The sequence below is a fragment of the Trifolium pratense genome, linkage group LG4 (assembly GCF_020283565.1).
Source record: "Trifolium pratense cultivar HEN17-A07 linkage group LG4, ARS_RC_1.1, whole genome shotgun sequence".
Taxonomy (NCBI): Eukaryota; Viridiplantae; Streptophyta; class Magnoliopsida; order Fabales; family Fabaceae; genus Trifolium; species Trifolium pratense.
In genome coordinates this window covers 27,720,261-27,737,549 of record NC_060062.1, presented here as the reverse complement: position 1 = coordinate 27,737,549, position 17,289 = coordinate 27,720,261, and the positions used below count along the sequence as shown (strand labels likewise).

Below are 17,289 nucleotides of genomic sequence, written 5' to 3'. Positions count from 1 at the left end.
TTTTTGTATACAATGTTAGCAATGAGGATGAAATCTAATACTATCCAAATTATGTTAGAAGTAGTATTTAGGCTATTTTTTCGTTTATATTCAATGTCTAGTGTCTACCAGTGCGGTTGATCAATTAAGGCTTAATTAATAATTAGTCTATTAATTCCTTAAAGACATTTTAGGTTTCACAATGATTTCTTAAAGAAAAAACGGTTCGGATTGGTCCTTTAAAAACACATATGTTTCTCACATTGGTCCTTTCCGTCAATTTTTTTTACAAAAAACGTTAGTTTTAGTTGACTAAATTATGGATATTATTAAGCATAAGTGGTCCACAAAAAACCTTATTAATTTTTAAAATTTTAACTAGTGAAATATTTTGTTATATTTGGAGTTAAAATTTAACGAAAATGACCAATATGACAAACATATGTCTTTAAGGACCAATCCGGGCCTTTTTTATTTAAGGGACCAATCCGGACTTTTTTTTAAGGGACCACTGTGAAACCTAAAATGTCTTTAAGGAACCAATAGACTAATGAAAATTGCTTTTTAGGCCCCCATATTGCTCTTACACCCCCAAAAATCCTAAAATACCCCTATTTTTCGACCTAGATTAATTTGGTTCATACAATCCGAAACGCCAAATATTTCGTATTACATAATACGAATACGCTCCAGTTCGTTTCGCAGGTACCGAAGTAGTGTTCTATGGCTACAACACGAGGTCGAAAATGGCAAGAAACAAGAAAACCCATGACTTCGTAAATTAAGACCCGAACTTGCTTCGATTCGTATTGTAACTTACGAAATTGCTAGTCTTTGGTTCTTACGAACCGAAGTGGTGTATTATACCGGCGAAACCCCATACACTTCATCACTTTGAAGAAAATTGAATTTTAGGGACAAAAACGGCTAACAAGGGTTTCATTCAATCAGTTTCGAATCTTATGAGGCGCTACGAGAACAAAGGTTTTAGGTTGGAAATTTTCGAATCTTTCAATCATACAGGTAAGATTTCAAAATAATAACTCTCATCTCTCATTTTCTTGCTTTGGATTATTTTCGTGATTATGTTTTGAACAAGGGTTTTGATTAGGTTTTGAATTCCATGAATTTAGGATGTTAATTAAAGTTAGGGCATAGGGTTTGTATTTTTAGTTTGATTTATGTGCACCAAATGTTTGAGAAAATGCTTGAATGAGAGGGTATAACATAAATTTACAAATTAACATGTATTTATGTGTATATACATGTTGTAGTGTAGTTCAAGATTGAGGATATATATGAACTTTAGTTGAATGTGGGGTCTTTATGTTTGTGATGAAAATAGACTAAATGCATATATTGAGAAGATTTATCATTGAATGCCATGTATATTAGTAGTTTAAATTGTTAGATAAATTGATTCTTATGAGTGCTAATTGGCTTGATTGATGAAATAGATACATATGTTACTTTATGAGGTTTGTTTTTATTATTAATAATTGTTTAAATTTACTAATTAGAACAGTATGGAGTGTAAGACTTGGATTGGTGCATTGGTATTGGCTTGAGACCTAAGAGTGTGCTCCTCTTGAGGTATGAGGTTCGATTCTCTCTGATGTCAATTTGGGCGGGCTAATTTAGCTTCTTCAAAAAAAAAAGTATAGAGTATAGGGAGAGAGATATGCTCAATCCTGAATTTTGGTTTTGTTATAGCCATTAGAACAGAAATGACAATACTGATAAATAAGAGACATACAAATAATAGCGCCTGAATTTTCGTTTTCTTATTTAGTACCGATACTCTGAAATTTTCACTAAGATTGTGAAACTAATCCTTATTGCCACACATATGGCTGATGCATCGCTAATCAAGAAACGATACAATCTTTTCCAAAGTGTCATTTGTTTCAATATGAGCCGCAATTAACATTTATGTCTTCATCAAACTCAACATAGTTTACTTTTTCTTCCAAAGTTGAAGACTCAAACTGAAAATGCCTTAACTCGGGACACTTATAGAATTCATTAGATTGTCTTCCTTTCCTCCATCGTCTTCCTCCACAACCATTTCCTCTTCCTCCTGTTTTCCCTTCATTTGTGACCTTCACAGCATGTTCATCTTCTTTATTCTCTTGAATGTGACATCCCGGTGTTTTTATTTAAATTTTATGCTAGAACATGTTTATCTTTATGGTTTATTCAGTGATGGTACTTTTTTTTATATATATATATAATTGAGATCTTATTCCTAATTATTTAGTGGATCTTATACTTATTTAGTACACACGTGAGTTTAGTTTTTGGTTAAGTCAAGTTGCTAAGATGTGAGCTTAATCATTATCCGTTACCCATTATTTTTAAACACAACATGTATATCTTATTAATAAGGAAGAGGGGATTAATATGATAGGTCCATGGGATATATACGGCTAAGGGGAAACTAAAGTAGTTCCTATTGTAGTGCAATTTGGTTAAATCCATCGTAAACGTAGGTAAACATATATAATTCTAAGTAGTGGATGAAGTTGTTTTAAAATATCAGCGTGTGAGGTTCGTATCAGATAACAACAGATCAAGTTCTCACTCCACTAGTCCTTTTATTAGGGAAGATGAGTTAGCTGAAGCATTATAAATAATCAGTCGGTCATTCTGAAAGCAGTTTGGGATGTTATAAATAATCAAATGAAGTTTATATATCTTTCTGATAACATAAAAATATAAACTCCATTTATTATTATATATATTTACAAGCTGCTTCATATTGGTTTTATAGTTATCCAACGGGATTTAAGAAATTATTGGTCTACATCAAGGAAAAATACAACAATCCTTTGATTTACATTATGGAAAATGGTAAATACATCAACCTTCACAGATATTACAAATTAACTTCTATGAATAAACATGAATATGTGGCCAATACACATATAACATATACAAACATATGGATAATGGATTTTTTTTTTCTTTTCAATTCTAGTTTTAGAGAAGTTGTTGTACTTCTTGTACCTATTTTCCCTTTACTTTCTTTTACTAATATAATTTAGCCTCTTTAAAAAAAAGTAACATTTGTGTTAATGCCTTGTGGTATAGGTTAAATAAGAAGGGTGTGAATATCGTTGCTGCTCTACTCTCATCAATAGGCCTCACCATAAATTTCTAATTTTTTTTAAAATGTCACGGTCAACAACAACGGTTTCCTATGTTCTCTAAAGTAGCACAGAAAACTGTTCTCTAAAGTAGGAAAAAGATAACGGTTTTTGCACATTACACAACACTTTTTTTTTTGTGTTGACGTAGGGCGAAAATGTTGCAATGTGTGATTTCGGTAGTTACAGTACGAACACATACAAATTTGTATTATAATTTCCAAATTGATTTTCAAGGGCAAAATCGTCAAGACGGGGGACCTCAGAGTAATATAGGGGCCTAAAAAGCAAATTTCATAGACTAATTAAGCCTTAAATTAATTAATAGTTAAATAAGTTATTCCATCCCGCCTTTAATATATAAATTAGAGAAAATTACAATGACATTGCATAAAGTTTATGTAAATACTCTCTCTAGTCCTTTTTTATAAGGAATACTTTGAAAAAATCACATAGACCAAGAAAATACATTGTAAATGGTTATTTTCAATTAACATTTTTTAAAATTTAAATTTATTTCACGTATACCTTTATTTAATTAATCTTAATTCAACTAACTTACTTATTTTTAATATTATCTTTCATAATAAATAAGTGAATAATTGAAACTAAACATTTAAAACATTTGAAAATTGATCAATGTTTCTTATAAAAATGATCAATTTTTTTCCAAATTGTTCCTTATAAAAAGGACTGGGGGAGTATAAGTTATACTCAGTCTAGTTAACCTCGGGGGATGTGGGAAGTCGGTGTTTAATATAGAAATTTTGTATTGCAACTTGTGCATTCAATATCTAAAAATTATAAAAAGTTATCTTTTCAACAATAATTTTATTTTTTATTTCCTTTTCTGGTATGCTTAACAAAAGACTCGGGGCACTGTTTAGCATGACTCATTAAAAAAACTAAAAAAGGAAATGTTATATTGAAAAGAAATTTATATATATATTTTAAAAAGATAGATTATACAAGTTTCGAGGTTATGTTACTAGTGCCTCGGAGACACTAGTTATGCGCACTAGTTATTATTTTTTTTTCTCTTACTATTTTATAACTCCATTCGTCCCAAATTTTTGTTCTTTTTAGAGTTTATTAATAAATAATGATAAATTAAGTTATTTTTACTCTTAATTTATTAAAACAGAAAAAATTACTTGAAAAATGCTAAACAGTACCCTTAGGGCACTGATTAAGCATGTTAAAATTGAAATTATGTCTCGAAATGCGTGCATTCAATCCTCGAAAGTACAAAAAGTTGTCTTTTCAATATAAATTTTATTTTTTTTATTTTTTTTTAGATATGTTTAACACGTACCCCGGGGACACTGTTTATCATGACCCAATTCACTTAAGGAATGTTTTAAGCGTTTGTAAGGGTATTCAATCATTAGTTGATTCAGTGATGATTGATGCTGAAGTTGGTAGGGAGAATCACGTTTTGATCCCTCCAACTGCGATCGAGAGGTGATTGAAACCACTTGATATCAAAACGGACACAAATTCACAACAAACTGATGGCGAAAAGCAACTATAAATGTTTGTATGTTATGAAATTTAAATATTTAATTATTTATTAGGTACTAATAGGATGATAAAATTACTAATCTAGTTATAAGCTGCAAATATTAAATTAAAACTTAAGGAAATTATGAGAGTAGAAGAGTTAGATGTATTCATATCATTCCTGAAAGGTGCATTTTACATTGAACACAAAGTGGCTTTTTATACTAGTAAAGTCATGAATAAAAACAAATTAAATTTACTATTCTAAGTTGACAAAGATAGATAATAATCTATATTACTATTTTAAGTTGACATTATCCATGAATATTTCAACATTAATAGTGAAACATCTCTTTCACCTTAATTTGATGATTTATTTAATTACTTATAACACTCCCCCTTTGAAATATTCATCATAGTGCTCCATTTAATTTTGTTGAGAAGAATGTGATGGGAACATACGTTGCCTCGTTAAAAACCTTATTAGGAAAAACCCATTGGGATAAAAACCTCAATAAGGGAAAAAGAGTACAACATTATGCTCCCCCTTAACCAAGCCTAGGTAATTCTTCTTCAAAGGTCTCGAAGGTGACGCATTCCAATACTTCGTACGTGTTTCTTGAAGACTGATGTGGAAAGTGCCTTTGTAAAGAGATCGGTCTCATTTTCACTCGAACGAATGTATTGAATATCAACCTCTTTGTTTCTTTCTAGCTCTTGTGTGAATGAGAAGAATTTTGGAGGGATGTGTTTGGTTCTATCACTTTTGACGTAACCTTCTTTCATCTGAGTAACACATGCAGCATTGTCTTCATACAAAATTGTTGGATTCTTATCAGTTGGTAAACCAGACGTTCCTTGGATATGTTGAGTTCCTGATCTCAACCATCTACATTCTTTGCTAGCTTCATGGAGGGCAATTACTTCAGCATGATTTGAAGAAGTTGCTACAAGTATTTGCTTTTGAGATCTCCATGATATTGCGGTGTCACCATATGTAAACACATATCCAGTCTGTGATTTAGCATTATGTGGATCTGACAAATATCCTGCATCTGCATAACCAAGTAAAACTGGTTTTGTATTGTTAGAATAAAACAAACCAAAATCAGAAGTACCTCGGAGATATCGAAAAATATGTTTTATTCCTTTCCAATGTCTCTTTGTAGGACATGAACTGAATCTTGCTAGTAAATTCACTGCAAATGCTATATCAGGCCTTGTACAGTTGGCAAGGTACATGAGTGCCCCAATGGCACTGAGGTATGGTACTTCAGAGCCAAGATCTGTTTCATTTTCTTCCTTAGGTCTAAACGGATCCTTTTCAACATTTAATGTTCTGCCCATCATTGGGGTACTCAAAGGGTTGGCTTTGTCCATGTTGAATCTTTTCAATACACTTTCTGTATAGTTTGATTGATGTACCAATATACCATTTTTAGTATATTCAATTTGCAAACCAAGGCAGAATTTGGTTTTCCCCAAATCTTTCATTTCAAATTCTTTCTTTAAGTAATCTCTTGCTTCTTTAATTTCTTTATTGGTACCAATGCTATTTAAATCATCAACATAGACAGCGATTATTACAAAACCAGATATTGTTTTTCTTATAAAAACACAAGGGCAAATAGGATTATTTACATAGCCTTCTTTAAATAAATATTCACTCAGTCTATTATACCACATGCGTCCTGACTGCTTTAACCCGTATAATGACCTCTGCAACTTTATTGCATACGTCTCTCTGGGTTTTGAGTTTTCAGGCATCTTAAATCCTTCCGGGATTTTCATATATATGTTACTATCAAGTGATCCATACAAGTAAGCAGTAACAACATCCATGAGATACATGTCCAATTTGTTAAACACTGATAAACCAATTAAATAACGAAAAGTAATGGCATCCATAACAGGAGAATATGTTACCTCATAATCAATTCCTGGTCTTTGGGAAAAACCTTGTGCAACAAGACGAGCCTTGTATCTTACAATCTCATTTTTCTCATTTCATTTTCTTACAAAGACCCACTTATACCCAACAGGTTTCACACCTTCAGGTATATCCACAATGGGTCCAAATACTTTTCGATTTTTAAGAGAGTTTAACTCAGTATTTATCGCATCTTTCCAATTTTTCCAATCATGTCTATTTTGACATTCATTCACAGTTTTGGGTTCAGGATCATCATTTTCATTTATGATTTCACATGCAATTGAGAACGAAAATATTTCATCAATTTTCATACCTTTTCGGCTCCACAGATTTCCTGTATTAACATAATTTATTGAAATCTCGAGATCATTCTTGTTATCAGCTTCATTATTAATGATCTCATTGTCATCATTTTGTGCTTCTTCGAGAGCACAATTTTTAGTCATGGATTTGTTGTTATCTAGTGTCTTTTCAGGATCACTTTCAATCATATTCACCTTTTCTGTTTCTTTTCTTTTTCGGGGATTTTTGTCTTTGGATCCCATAGGTCGGCCACGCTTCAAGCGTGCCTTGGATGTACTTGCTACATCATTTGTTTTTGAAATATCAATTCTAGCTGGGACATTTATAGCTGGTACATGTGACTTTGTCACTCTTTTCAAATCAGTGAATGAATCTGGCAGTTGGTTTGCTAAATCTTGTAAGTGTACTATTTTCTTTACATTTTCTTCCCATGATTTATTATATGGGTCCAAATGTAATAAAGATGGTACATACCATGTTATTTCATTTTCTATGTGTTTATTTTCTCCCCCTAGTGTTGGAAATTTTGTTTCATCAAAATGACAATCAGCAAATCTTGCCTGAAAAACATCACCTGTTAAAGGTTCAAGGTATCTAATAATAGACGGTGATTCATACCCTACATATATTCCCAATCTCCTTTGAGGTCCCATTTTTGTTCTTTGTGGTGGAGCTATTGGGACATATACTGCACAACCAAAAATTTTTAAATGGAAAATATTTGGTTCCTTACCAATTGCAAGCTGATAAGGGGTGTATTTATGATCAGCACTCGGCCTTAGACGGATGAGTGCTGCAGCATGTAAAATTGCATGAGCCCAAACAGTAACTGGTAGCTTAGTTCTCATTATTAATGGTCTAGCTATATATTGAAGACGTTTTATTAACGACTCAACTAAGCCATTTTGTGTATGCACATGAGGAACAGGGTGTTCAACAGTGATTCCAACCGACATGCAATAATTATTGAATGATTCTGATGTAACTTCACCAGCATTGTCAAGTCTAATTTTCTTTATAGTATAATCAGGAAATTGTGCTCTTAATTTAATTATTTGTGCAAGAAATTTTGCAAATGCCATATCACGACTTGACAATAAACAAACATACGACCATCTACTAGATGCATCAATTAATACCATAAAATATCTGAATGGTCCAGACGGTGGATGGATAGGTCCACATATATCACCTTGAATCCTTTCAAGAAATGCAGGTGATTCTATATGAATTTTGCCTGGTGAATGTTTTGTTATTAGTTTTCCAAGAGAATAGGCTTCACATGGTTTATCATCTTTTGTAAACTTTAAACCTTTCAAAGGATGACCATGAGTACTTTCAATTATTTTTCGCATCATTGTTGAACCAGGGTGACCTAAACGGTCATGCCATAAAATCATAGTTTTGGGGTCTTCTTTTACTACCAAATTACATTCAATTTTATGTATATATGTATAATGTAATCCCGAAGGCAATTTTGGTAGCTTTTCTAAGGTTTTCTTCTTTCCAGAAACATTAGTAGTAATATTAATATATTTCATATTGCCTTCAGTTACAGTTTCAGTGTCAAACCCTTGACGATATATATCATTAAAACTCAACAAATTTCTCTTTGATTTAGGAGAATATAAAGCATCATTAATGACAAATTTTGTTCCATTTGGTAACATGAACATAGCATTACCTGTCCCTTCTATTAAATCAGCAGGTCCTGAGATAGTATTTATCACACCTTTAGTAGAATTTAAATCATTGAAATATTTCTTACTTTTGAGGATCGTGTGGGTAGTTCCACTGTCCGGGATGCAAATGTCTTTGACATGTTCCATGTCTGACCTGGTGGTGATAAATCACTTCCGATAGAAACGATCGTGCTGATAACGTGTTATGAAATTTAAATATTTAATTATTTATTAGGTACTAATAGGATGATAAAATTACTAATCTAGTTATAAGCTGCAAATATTAAATTAAAACTTAAGGAAATTATGAGAGTAGAAGAGTTAGATGTATTCATATCATTCATGAAAGGTGCATTTTACATTGAACACAAAGTGACTTTTTATACTAGTAAAGTCATGAATAAAAACAAATTAAATTTACTATTCTAAGTTGACAAAGATAGATAATAATCTATATTACTATTTTAAGTTGACATTATCCATGAATATTTCAACATTAATAGTGAAACATCTCTTTCACCTTAATTTGATGATTTATTTAATTACTTATAACATTGTAATGATAAAACATTAATTGATTGTACTTTAATTTATTAAAAGAACTACTCCAAGAAGATAAAAAATTAAAAGCAACAAAGATTAGTTAATTAATTAGAGAGTAAATATTTCTCTCCTTACCTTTGTATAATGGTGTGTGTGAGGATGTAAGTCCCATCCCAAGAAGAATCCAGAAAAACAGGGGGCGTAACGTGAATTTTATCTAAGAAGATAAAAGACAAATTCAGTGGAAGGATACACCAAACCAAAGTTTACTTATCTCAATCAATTGGTGTTGTACAGTAAGGTAACATTTCCCTGTTGTTACAAATTAAATCATTAGAGCAAAGATATGAATGGCGTACCATCATTCTCTACATTCATTTTTTCACATATATTCATCATTAGATCTAGATCAAACGACCCAAATTTCAAACTACTCAAAATTTGTATAAATCTTGAACCGTTCGATGTTGATCGAACGATCACGAAGTTCTGAATACATGAATGCGTCGATAAAAAAACAGTATTGAATCCAATTTAATGGATGTTAAGCTGACGAGGATGGTCCCACGTGTCAAAATCAAGCAAAGATACGCATAAAATGACAATAAAATCAAATCAAAATTGTTTTGGATCCAAATCATTACCTTACTAGGATCTTAGTCAGCATAGATATTTCATATTTTTCTTGGATAAGGATTCACCTCTATTCATCATCATTAATTAATTCATACATATATATATATAATCTATGTTCTAATCTAATCTAATACACCGCAAATTTCTTCATAAGCTCTTTTCTATTTCCCATTTTGACCGATTATGTGAAGTTGCCTTGTTTTCAGCAAATTCATCCAAAAGGATCTTAATTTTGCAGGTAATTTTCTCTCTTAATTCAATTGGGGATCTTAAAATTTGTTTTATTTTTATTATTATGAAATCTTGTTGATGTTTTTGAGATTATGCTTTTTTGATAATTTTTTAACTTTCAAAATCATATATTGCTTTCCATATTCTCCCGGGCTAGTTTCTGTAGTTTCGAATTTATTCCTCTAAGTATTGAACATTTCCTGATTAATGAAATGAGTTAAGTTTGTTTTGGTTAAAAATAAATAAATTATATATTATTAGTGTTGTTTTTGGGGTTAATTCGACATTTGTAGTGATTCATAGGTTGTATTATTGGCCAGAGATTATTATTTGGATTGGATAAAACACTGCTCTCACAAGGACTTGATCTATAATATAAATAGTAGTTTAATTACAAATTTGGATTCAAAGTGAGTTTAGCATAATCATAGTGTATCACAATGATTTCATCCAAAAGTTACACTCTGAATAACAAAATCACGGTGCCACTATGATTTCATTAAACTCACCGTGATTCCAGACATAAAGATAGTAGGGAGGGAGATTCCTCCTTCATTAGTAGAGTCATTTTCAATGGACTCGAGAATCAAATTAGAGAAGTTACCAAATAACCTGTATAGTTCTAAATAGGCCAATGTTGTCAATTGTGAATAGTGGATTGTTAAAATTCCGCTATGCAATGATGCTATGGCGTGCTATAAGAGCTATTTGACAACATTTGGTACTAAATAGCATATTGTGGAACTTGTCCAAATTCCACTATGTGAAGTGAGATGCCATTGCCATAGGGAGATGCCAAATACACCGGCTACATCTAATATGTGAAGTGAATGCATTAGAGTGTTATGCTCAGTATGAAATATTGTACTTTATAGTTTGATTTTGCTTTTCTGTAATGGACTTTATGGCCTTGCTCTTGCTACTGAAATTTGCAATATCAACATACGACTTATTATTGATTGTGGGAAGCTTTTTAAAGCCTGCAGTTTTCAGCGCAATAGAAGCCTGCCTTTTATAAGTTCAATCCTTGTGACCAGTTTTGAATGCTCAAATATAACTTAGATTATTCTCAGACACCCACAACCACCTCATACTAAAGTAGATACAAAAACAACACAGGTCAATGTGATTGTGTTGGAAGGCATTAGCACTCTATGAGTGAAACATCCAGCTTTATGATATGAGCACTATCATTTTGTTTTTGGTTTTCTATAAGTTGGAAAGGTTCTAGTAACTGTCTCTGCCTATTTTTCTTGTCTCAGGATAGTGATATGTTGATTTGCATTGCAAATTGGCTTCCATATATTTATCATTGGTATATATTGATTGATCGAGTATTCATCCATATTCAATATTACTCACAAGTGACAACCTTTTTTTTTTTTTTTTTAATTACAGCAATCCTGTTTTGAGTTGTTAGATTAATTAAAGATGGTAGAGAAGTTCCTGACTGTGCCACCATTTGAGTGCGCGTGGCGAGAGGATTTAAAATTCCAGGAAGCAGGTAGGGGATGTGTGGCTTTTGATGCATTTGCCTGCAACGATGTCACTTTGGTTTTTAGGGAGAATGTGGGAAGCCAAGGGTACCACTACAAAAGAGATAGCAGTCCTCACTACACAATCATATTGGGGAGTCATAGGAATCGACGCCTCAGAATTGAGGTCAACGGTAAAACTGTTGTTGATGCGGCAGGGGTTGGTCTCTGCTGTTCCAACTCGTTTCAGAGTTATTGGATCAGTATCTACGATGGCTTCATCAGCATTGGTAATGGGAAATACCCTTTCCAGGATGTTGTCTTCCAGTGGTCTGATTCTCATCCCAATTGTAACGTTCAGTATATTGGCCTCAGTAGTTGGGATAAACATGTTAAGTACAGAAATGTTAATGTCCTCTCATTAACACACACTCTTATGCCTTTATCCAAGCATATGCTTTTTGGTGATTATCAAGTTGAGGAGGATGATATTGCTGCTACTGCTGACAAACAGTTGCATATGGATTATGACAATTGGGGTCTCAAAAATTTTCTGGAGAGTTGGGACTTGTCTGATATGTTATTCATTGTCGGTCCAGAGGAAAGACCTGTTCCTGCTCACAAGTCCATTTTAGCTGCTTCTGGAAGCTTCTCTTTCTGCTCCTCCTTTGCCATTACACTTCCCACTGTTTCTTATCAGCTTCTCCATGCACTGCTTCACTACATCTACACTGGCTGGACTGAGGTACAACTCCTTCCTTCTTATTGCTCAACGCAGATATATTATTGAGGCAATCATTGTGTGCTTTTCTTTTCTACTTTAATCATATTGCATTCCCACTCTCTATTTATGATAAGATAAGTTTGTCTTGTCTCTTTGTCTAGCTGATTATCATCTTTCTTGGCTGATTTTTATTTTATTTGATGTGTTGTTGTGTCTTCTATCCTTTAGATTCCACACGAACAACTTGATTCTTTGAGGATTTTAAGTCTACAGTTTCAAGTGATGCCACTAGTGAAGCAATGTGAAGAGATTATGGAACGTCTTAAGGCAGATATCAAGTTGTTTGAGACTGGCAAGAATGTGGAGTTAACATATCCTTGTATTGGACCTCATCGTTCAACGTTACCCTCACTTCCTGTCAGCATTCAGAGACTGGGGCAATTAAAATTATCGGGCCAGTACAGCGATGTGGACATCTACATTGAGAGTTATGGGTTTGTTGCACGAGCACATAGAATTGTTCTCAGCTTATGGAGTATCCCTTTTGCCAAGGTGACCCAATTTCACTATCTGATATCTGATAATTTGTGATTCGTAACAGCAAATTTATGCACCTACAGATTAAACTTTTCATTTTATAGAGGAAGTATTAACTTCAGTGAGCTTACTGATTTGAGATTTTATTACAAAATTGATGGGCTGTATTTCCAACAAAACTTTGAAATTATGTTTCTAAATTTCCCAAAATAACTTCTTCTACATCAGGAAGGATCTGAAATGTTTGTGATATGTTTTCTTTATGACTTTACATTCTAATATCCAAGGAATGACTATAAAAATTGATCAGGTAAATAAAACTATTATCATGTTTAGCATTATGCCTTGTTACAAGTATATTCCTGTGACTTGTCATGTTGATCAATAAACACCTCATTTAATTGTAAACAGTTTCACCATTCAATGTGTTTTAGTTGGGTCATTGCAATGTTAGTTAGCTAGCATATTGTCGAGAAACTAAGTATTTTAGGAAGTGGCTATATATTTTTGTATTCCGTCCATTTGAGCCATCAATTGAAGATGTTGTTATTTTGACAGATGTTTACAAATGGAATGAGTGAAAGCATGTCATCAGAGGTTACTTTACGAGATGTGCCTCCGGAAGCTTTCAAGGCTATGCTTGACTTTTTTTATGATGGACAATTGAATGAGGAAATTATTGATTCTGGCTCTTTGTTGCTCCAACTCCTTCTATTGGCTGATCGATTCGGAGTGACATGTCTTCATCAAGAATGCTGCAAAATGCTTTTAGAATGCCTTTCACAGGTAGTTGGGTAAACCTTACTCACAATAGTAATCAGTATTTCCACTCTTACCGGTCTCTGTTCGTCTTGTGCAGAGACCTGGTTATTATTAATAATATATTTGCCGTTCAAAAGAAACTAGGAAGTTAGAACAATTAATCCTGTGGATGCCACTTGGATTAAGTTATTGGAGAAGAGAGTTGCGGTTTCGGACTTATGAGAACAAAAGAAGTGAAGAGAACCATTTTTCAGTAATCAATTCTAAGATATTGATACTTCTTGTCTACACATCATATGCAGGGATGAAGTTTCTCTTTTGGGTGAAGGTCATACAACAGAGTTTTTCTATTATACAAATTAAATGGAGGAGGAAGCAGACAATTTTGGCAACTATTAATGCCGTAGCTTCTGAAGCTAACTATTGAACTTTGTTGCAGGACTCCGTATGTCCACTCCTCCAGGTGGTTTCTTCAATCCCGTCATGCAGACTTGTTAAAGAAACACTGCAGAGGAGAATTTCCATGAACTTTGACTATTTTATCAGTGCCAGTAATGACTTTGTTTTGTTAGATGATACAACTTTCTTCAATATCATTAAGGTGTGTTTCTCTTAAAGTTGCTCCATTTGTTGAATTTGATGTTAAATCCAAGGAATATAATTAAATGACAATGTATCTTCTAAAGATGTCTGCATATTCCTTCGCTTACACGTAATTCAGAAAAGTTTTATGAGTAGAAGAACATAAAGAATAAAGGTCTGGGATTACTTATGTGGATATGCCATCAAAGTTGGAATAATACTTCGGTTAATTCCTGCATGTGCAATTTGGATTGAACCTAAGTTGTTTGATTTGAGAAATGTAAATATCAATTCACACATTTGAAGTTCTAAGTTTCTCTAAGCAAAAGCCAAAACAGAAAATCACCTGGATATTAGTGTAGATATAATCTACTATACATCAGCAAATTGCCTAACTCTATCACACTAGGCCTTATTGTAAAATTTGAGCAACTGACTGATAATTTCTCAAATCTATATTTGAACGTTGCAGCATCCAGATCTGACAGTAACATCTGAAGAGAAAGTTCTCAATGCAATTCTAATGTTTGGCATGAATGCAAAAGAGTTATTTGGATGGGAAGTGGTGGATCAGTTAATAATACATTCAAAACCTGAGCTTCTTTTTGGGGAGAGGCTTCAGATAGTGTATGACTTGCTGTCATTTGTGCGATTTCCACTACTACAACATTCCTTACTTGACAAGGTTCGCCCACTCGACATTCAAACACTTATGACCAATTTTACAGGAGCAGGGTTTCATTAAATTCTTATTCTAATTACACCATTGTAATGTGCAGATGCAGAATAGCAACATTTTCAGGCATATTCCTGTTCTAAGAAGTCTCGTAAGTTTGTTTTCTTATTCCAATTGATTCAGTAGTATATTTAGTGCAGTTTTGTAAATATTATCTTTGATTAATTGTTTTATTGTTTATATTCTTACAGGTTCACGAGGCATTAAATTGTGTTAAGCATGAGCTGGGAAGGCCAGAAAGTGAAAATAAGTAAGTTCTTCATCATAGTTTGTCTCCTCAGATTCTTCATGTGGACATGGCCTCATGCTTTGTACTTTGAGCCAATTTTCAGAATTTAGATTGTAGCCTGTGCAGTGTATACCTATAGATTTTTTTATAATGAAAAAAATCTGCAATTCTTTCTTTTTTACTGTATTACAAACCTTTGAATCTATTTCTGGGTATTTGCTTTCTGATTCAACAAACTTATGAGCACAACCCCCATATGATAAATAAAATTGGATTACTTGGCTACCAAGTTAGGCATATTTTGATTTTGATTCAAGTCATGGACATTGTCTTTGTTCTTTTAGTTCTTGCTGTATGTTTTGAAATTATTATAATCTCCATCCCTAGCTTGCCCCCGCAAAAAAAAACCTAACTGGAGTTTACTTTCATCGGTTGCAGTGTTAGATTCCAACATAGACGGTCTAGTTACAAGGAGCTCCAGTATATTTGTGATGGGGATGACCATGGAGTTCTGTACTTCGCAGGAACATCATATGGTGAACACCAGTGGGTTAATCCTCTCTTGGCAGAGGTAGGTCATGCTTTATGTTTTCCCCTTTTAGTTTTTAGGAGTCCTTTTTTGCATGTGGCGGTCTTTAAACTGTATACATTCTCTTGTCAAAATAAAATCGTGGCAGTCAAAGAAAATTACCATCACAGCAAGCAGTCCCCACTCAAGATACACTGATCCCAAGGTTTTGGTCTCGAGAACGTATCAGGTATGCTAAATTTATTTACTGTGGTTTATTATTAAACTATTAATTTCGTTGATTGCACCTATTACTTCTTTTGGCTATGGCAGGGAACATGTTTCGCTGGGCCTCGTGTAGAAAATGGACATAATTGTTCCTGGTGGATGGTTGATCTTGGACAAGATCATCAGGTACATAACATGCTATTTGAGCAAGTGGATATTTATCATTTTTGAGTGACAATAACAAAATCTAGTTGAAGAAAAACATCAAATTTACTCGGCTGCAAAGTAAAACTTTCACTTTGATGATTAATGACCAAGTCATAAATGAAGTATTGAAATTATAATTACAACTCAATGAGTAGACCATTTTTGTTAGTTTGGAATCGGGCATCTGATCAAGAAAAGTTTTTTATTTTTATTTATTTCAGCTTATGTGCAACTTCTATACCATGAGGCAGGATGGCTCCAAGGCCTTTCCGAGATGTTGGAATATTCAGGTACATAATCTCTGCTATGTGGATGATTGGCTGCGTTGTTCAGTTGAAAGGAGATATTAACGGATTGGTGTTGCAATAAAAAAATGAAAAGCATTAATTTATTTTCTATATACTATCACCGTGTAAAACTCTTTTACACATGCATCAAATTGCATGTCATTATATAGATATTTTATAGCAAAGTGGCATTATGTTGTCTTTTCATTGGATACGTAACTAAAAACGTTTTACATTGTCTGTCTAAATTAATTTTGAATGTGATACCATACCATTTTATCTGATGTTATTGTAAAAGTGGTTTAACAAGTCGTTTAAATAAATCTTATATTAAAGGCTTTGCCTTTTAATAAGTCTTTCTTTTTTCTTGATTCCATAACAAGTGTCTTACACAACCACGAGTTTAGGACTCTATAATATATTAATATTGTGTGAAATTATCAATATCAGGGCTCGGTGGATGGAAAGAACTGGCGAGACTTGAGGGTCCATGAAAATGATAGGACAGTATGCAAACCTGGTCAGTTTGCATCTTGGCCTATAGTTGGTCCCAACGCCCTGCTTCCCTTTAGATATTTTCGGGTTGTTCTCACAGGACCTACTACCGATGCTACTAACCCTTGGAACTTCTGTATTTGTTACTTGGAACTTTATGGCTACTTCCTCTAAAATGCTTTTGGTTTGGCTCTCATCATACTTAGGATAGGCACTCCTGTTACCTATACATACATGTTTCCTTTTTACATGCTCAGCTTTGTTATGTATGTTCCCTTATTTGATTGAATAATGTAATAATATATAATTTCATATAGTTTTACTAAAGAATAATTGATGTTCAAAATTTGATGGTTAAATATTTGAGAAAAAGATGCACTGATAATATAAAATAATTTCAAATAATCACAATCATGTTTTCCGCTACGTCGCCCACTTAACACCACTTTCTTGATATGACCTAGAAGGTTGAACCATTTATATTGGTTGTCGGTGTAAAATTAATTTACATTGAGAGTGGGTGTCCTTTAAACTCTAAATATTTATTGTCATTCAAATTG

The 17,289-nt window shown here is 33.1% G+C and overlaps 1 protein-coding gene across 1 annotated transcript; it reads left to right on the top strand.

The window, feature by feature from the left end:
• Positions 1-9,715: 9,715 nt before the first annotated feature.
• On the top strand, positions 9,716-17,062 carry LOC123920146 (BTB/POZ domain-containing protein At2g30600). Its single transcript, XM_045972302.1, has 13 exons — positions 9,716-9,966; positions 11,358-12,179; positions 12,387-12,710; positions 13,254-13,481; positions 13,897-14,058; positions 14,512-14,724; positions 14,819-14,866; positions 14,967-15,025; positions 15,443-15,575; positions 15,682-15,762; positions 15,846-15,926; positions 16,169-16,237; positions 16,685-17,062. The coding sequence occupies exons 2-13, from the start codon at positions 11,391-11,393 to the stop codon at positions 16,901-16,903; spliced, it is 2,406 nt and encodes an 801-aa protein (XP_045828258.1). The 5' UTR covers positions 9,716-9,966; positions 11,358-11,390; the 3' UTR covers positions 16,904-17,062.
• The last annotated feature ends 227 nt before the right edge of the window (positions 17,063-17,289 follow it).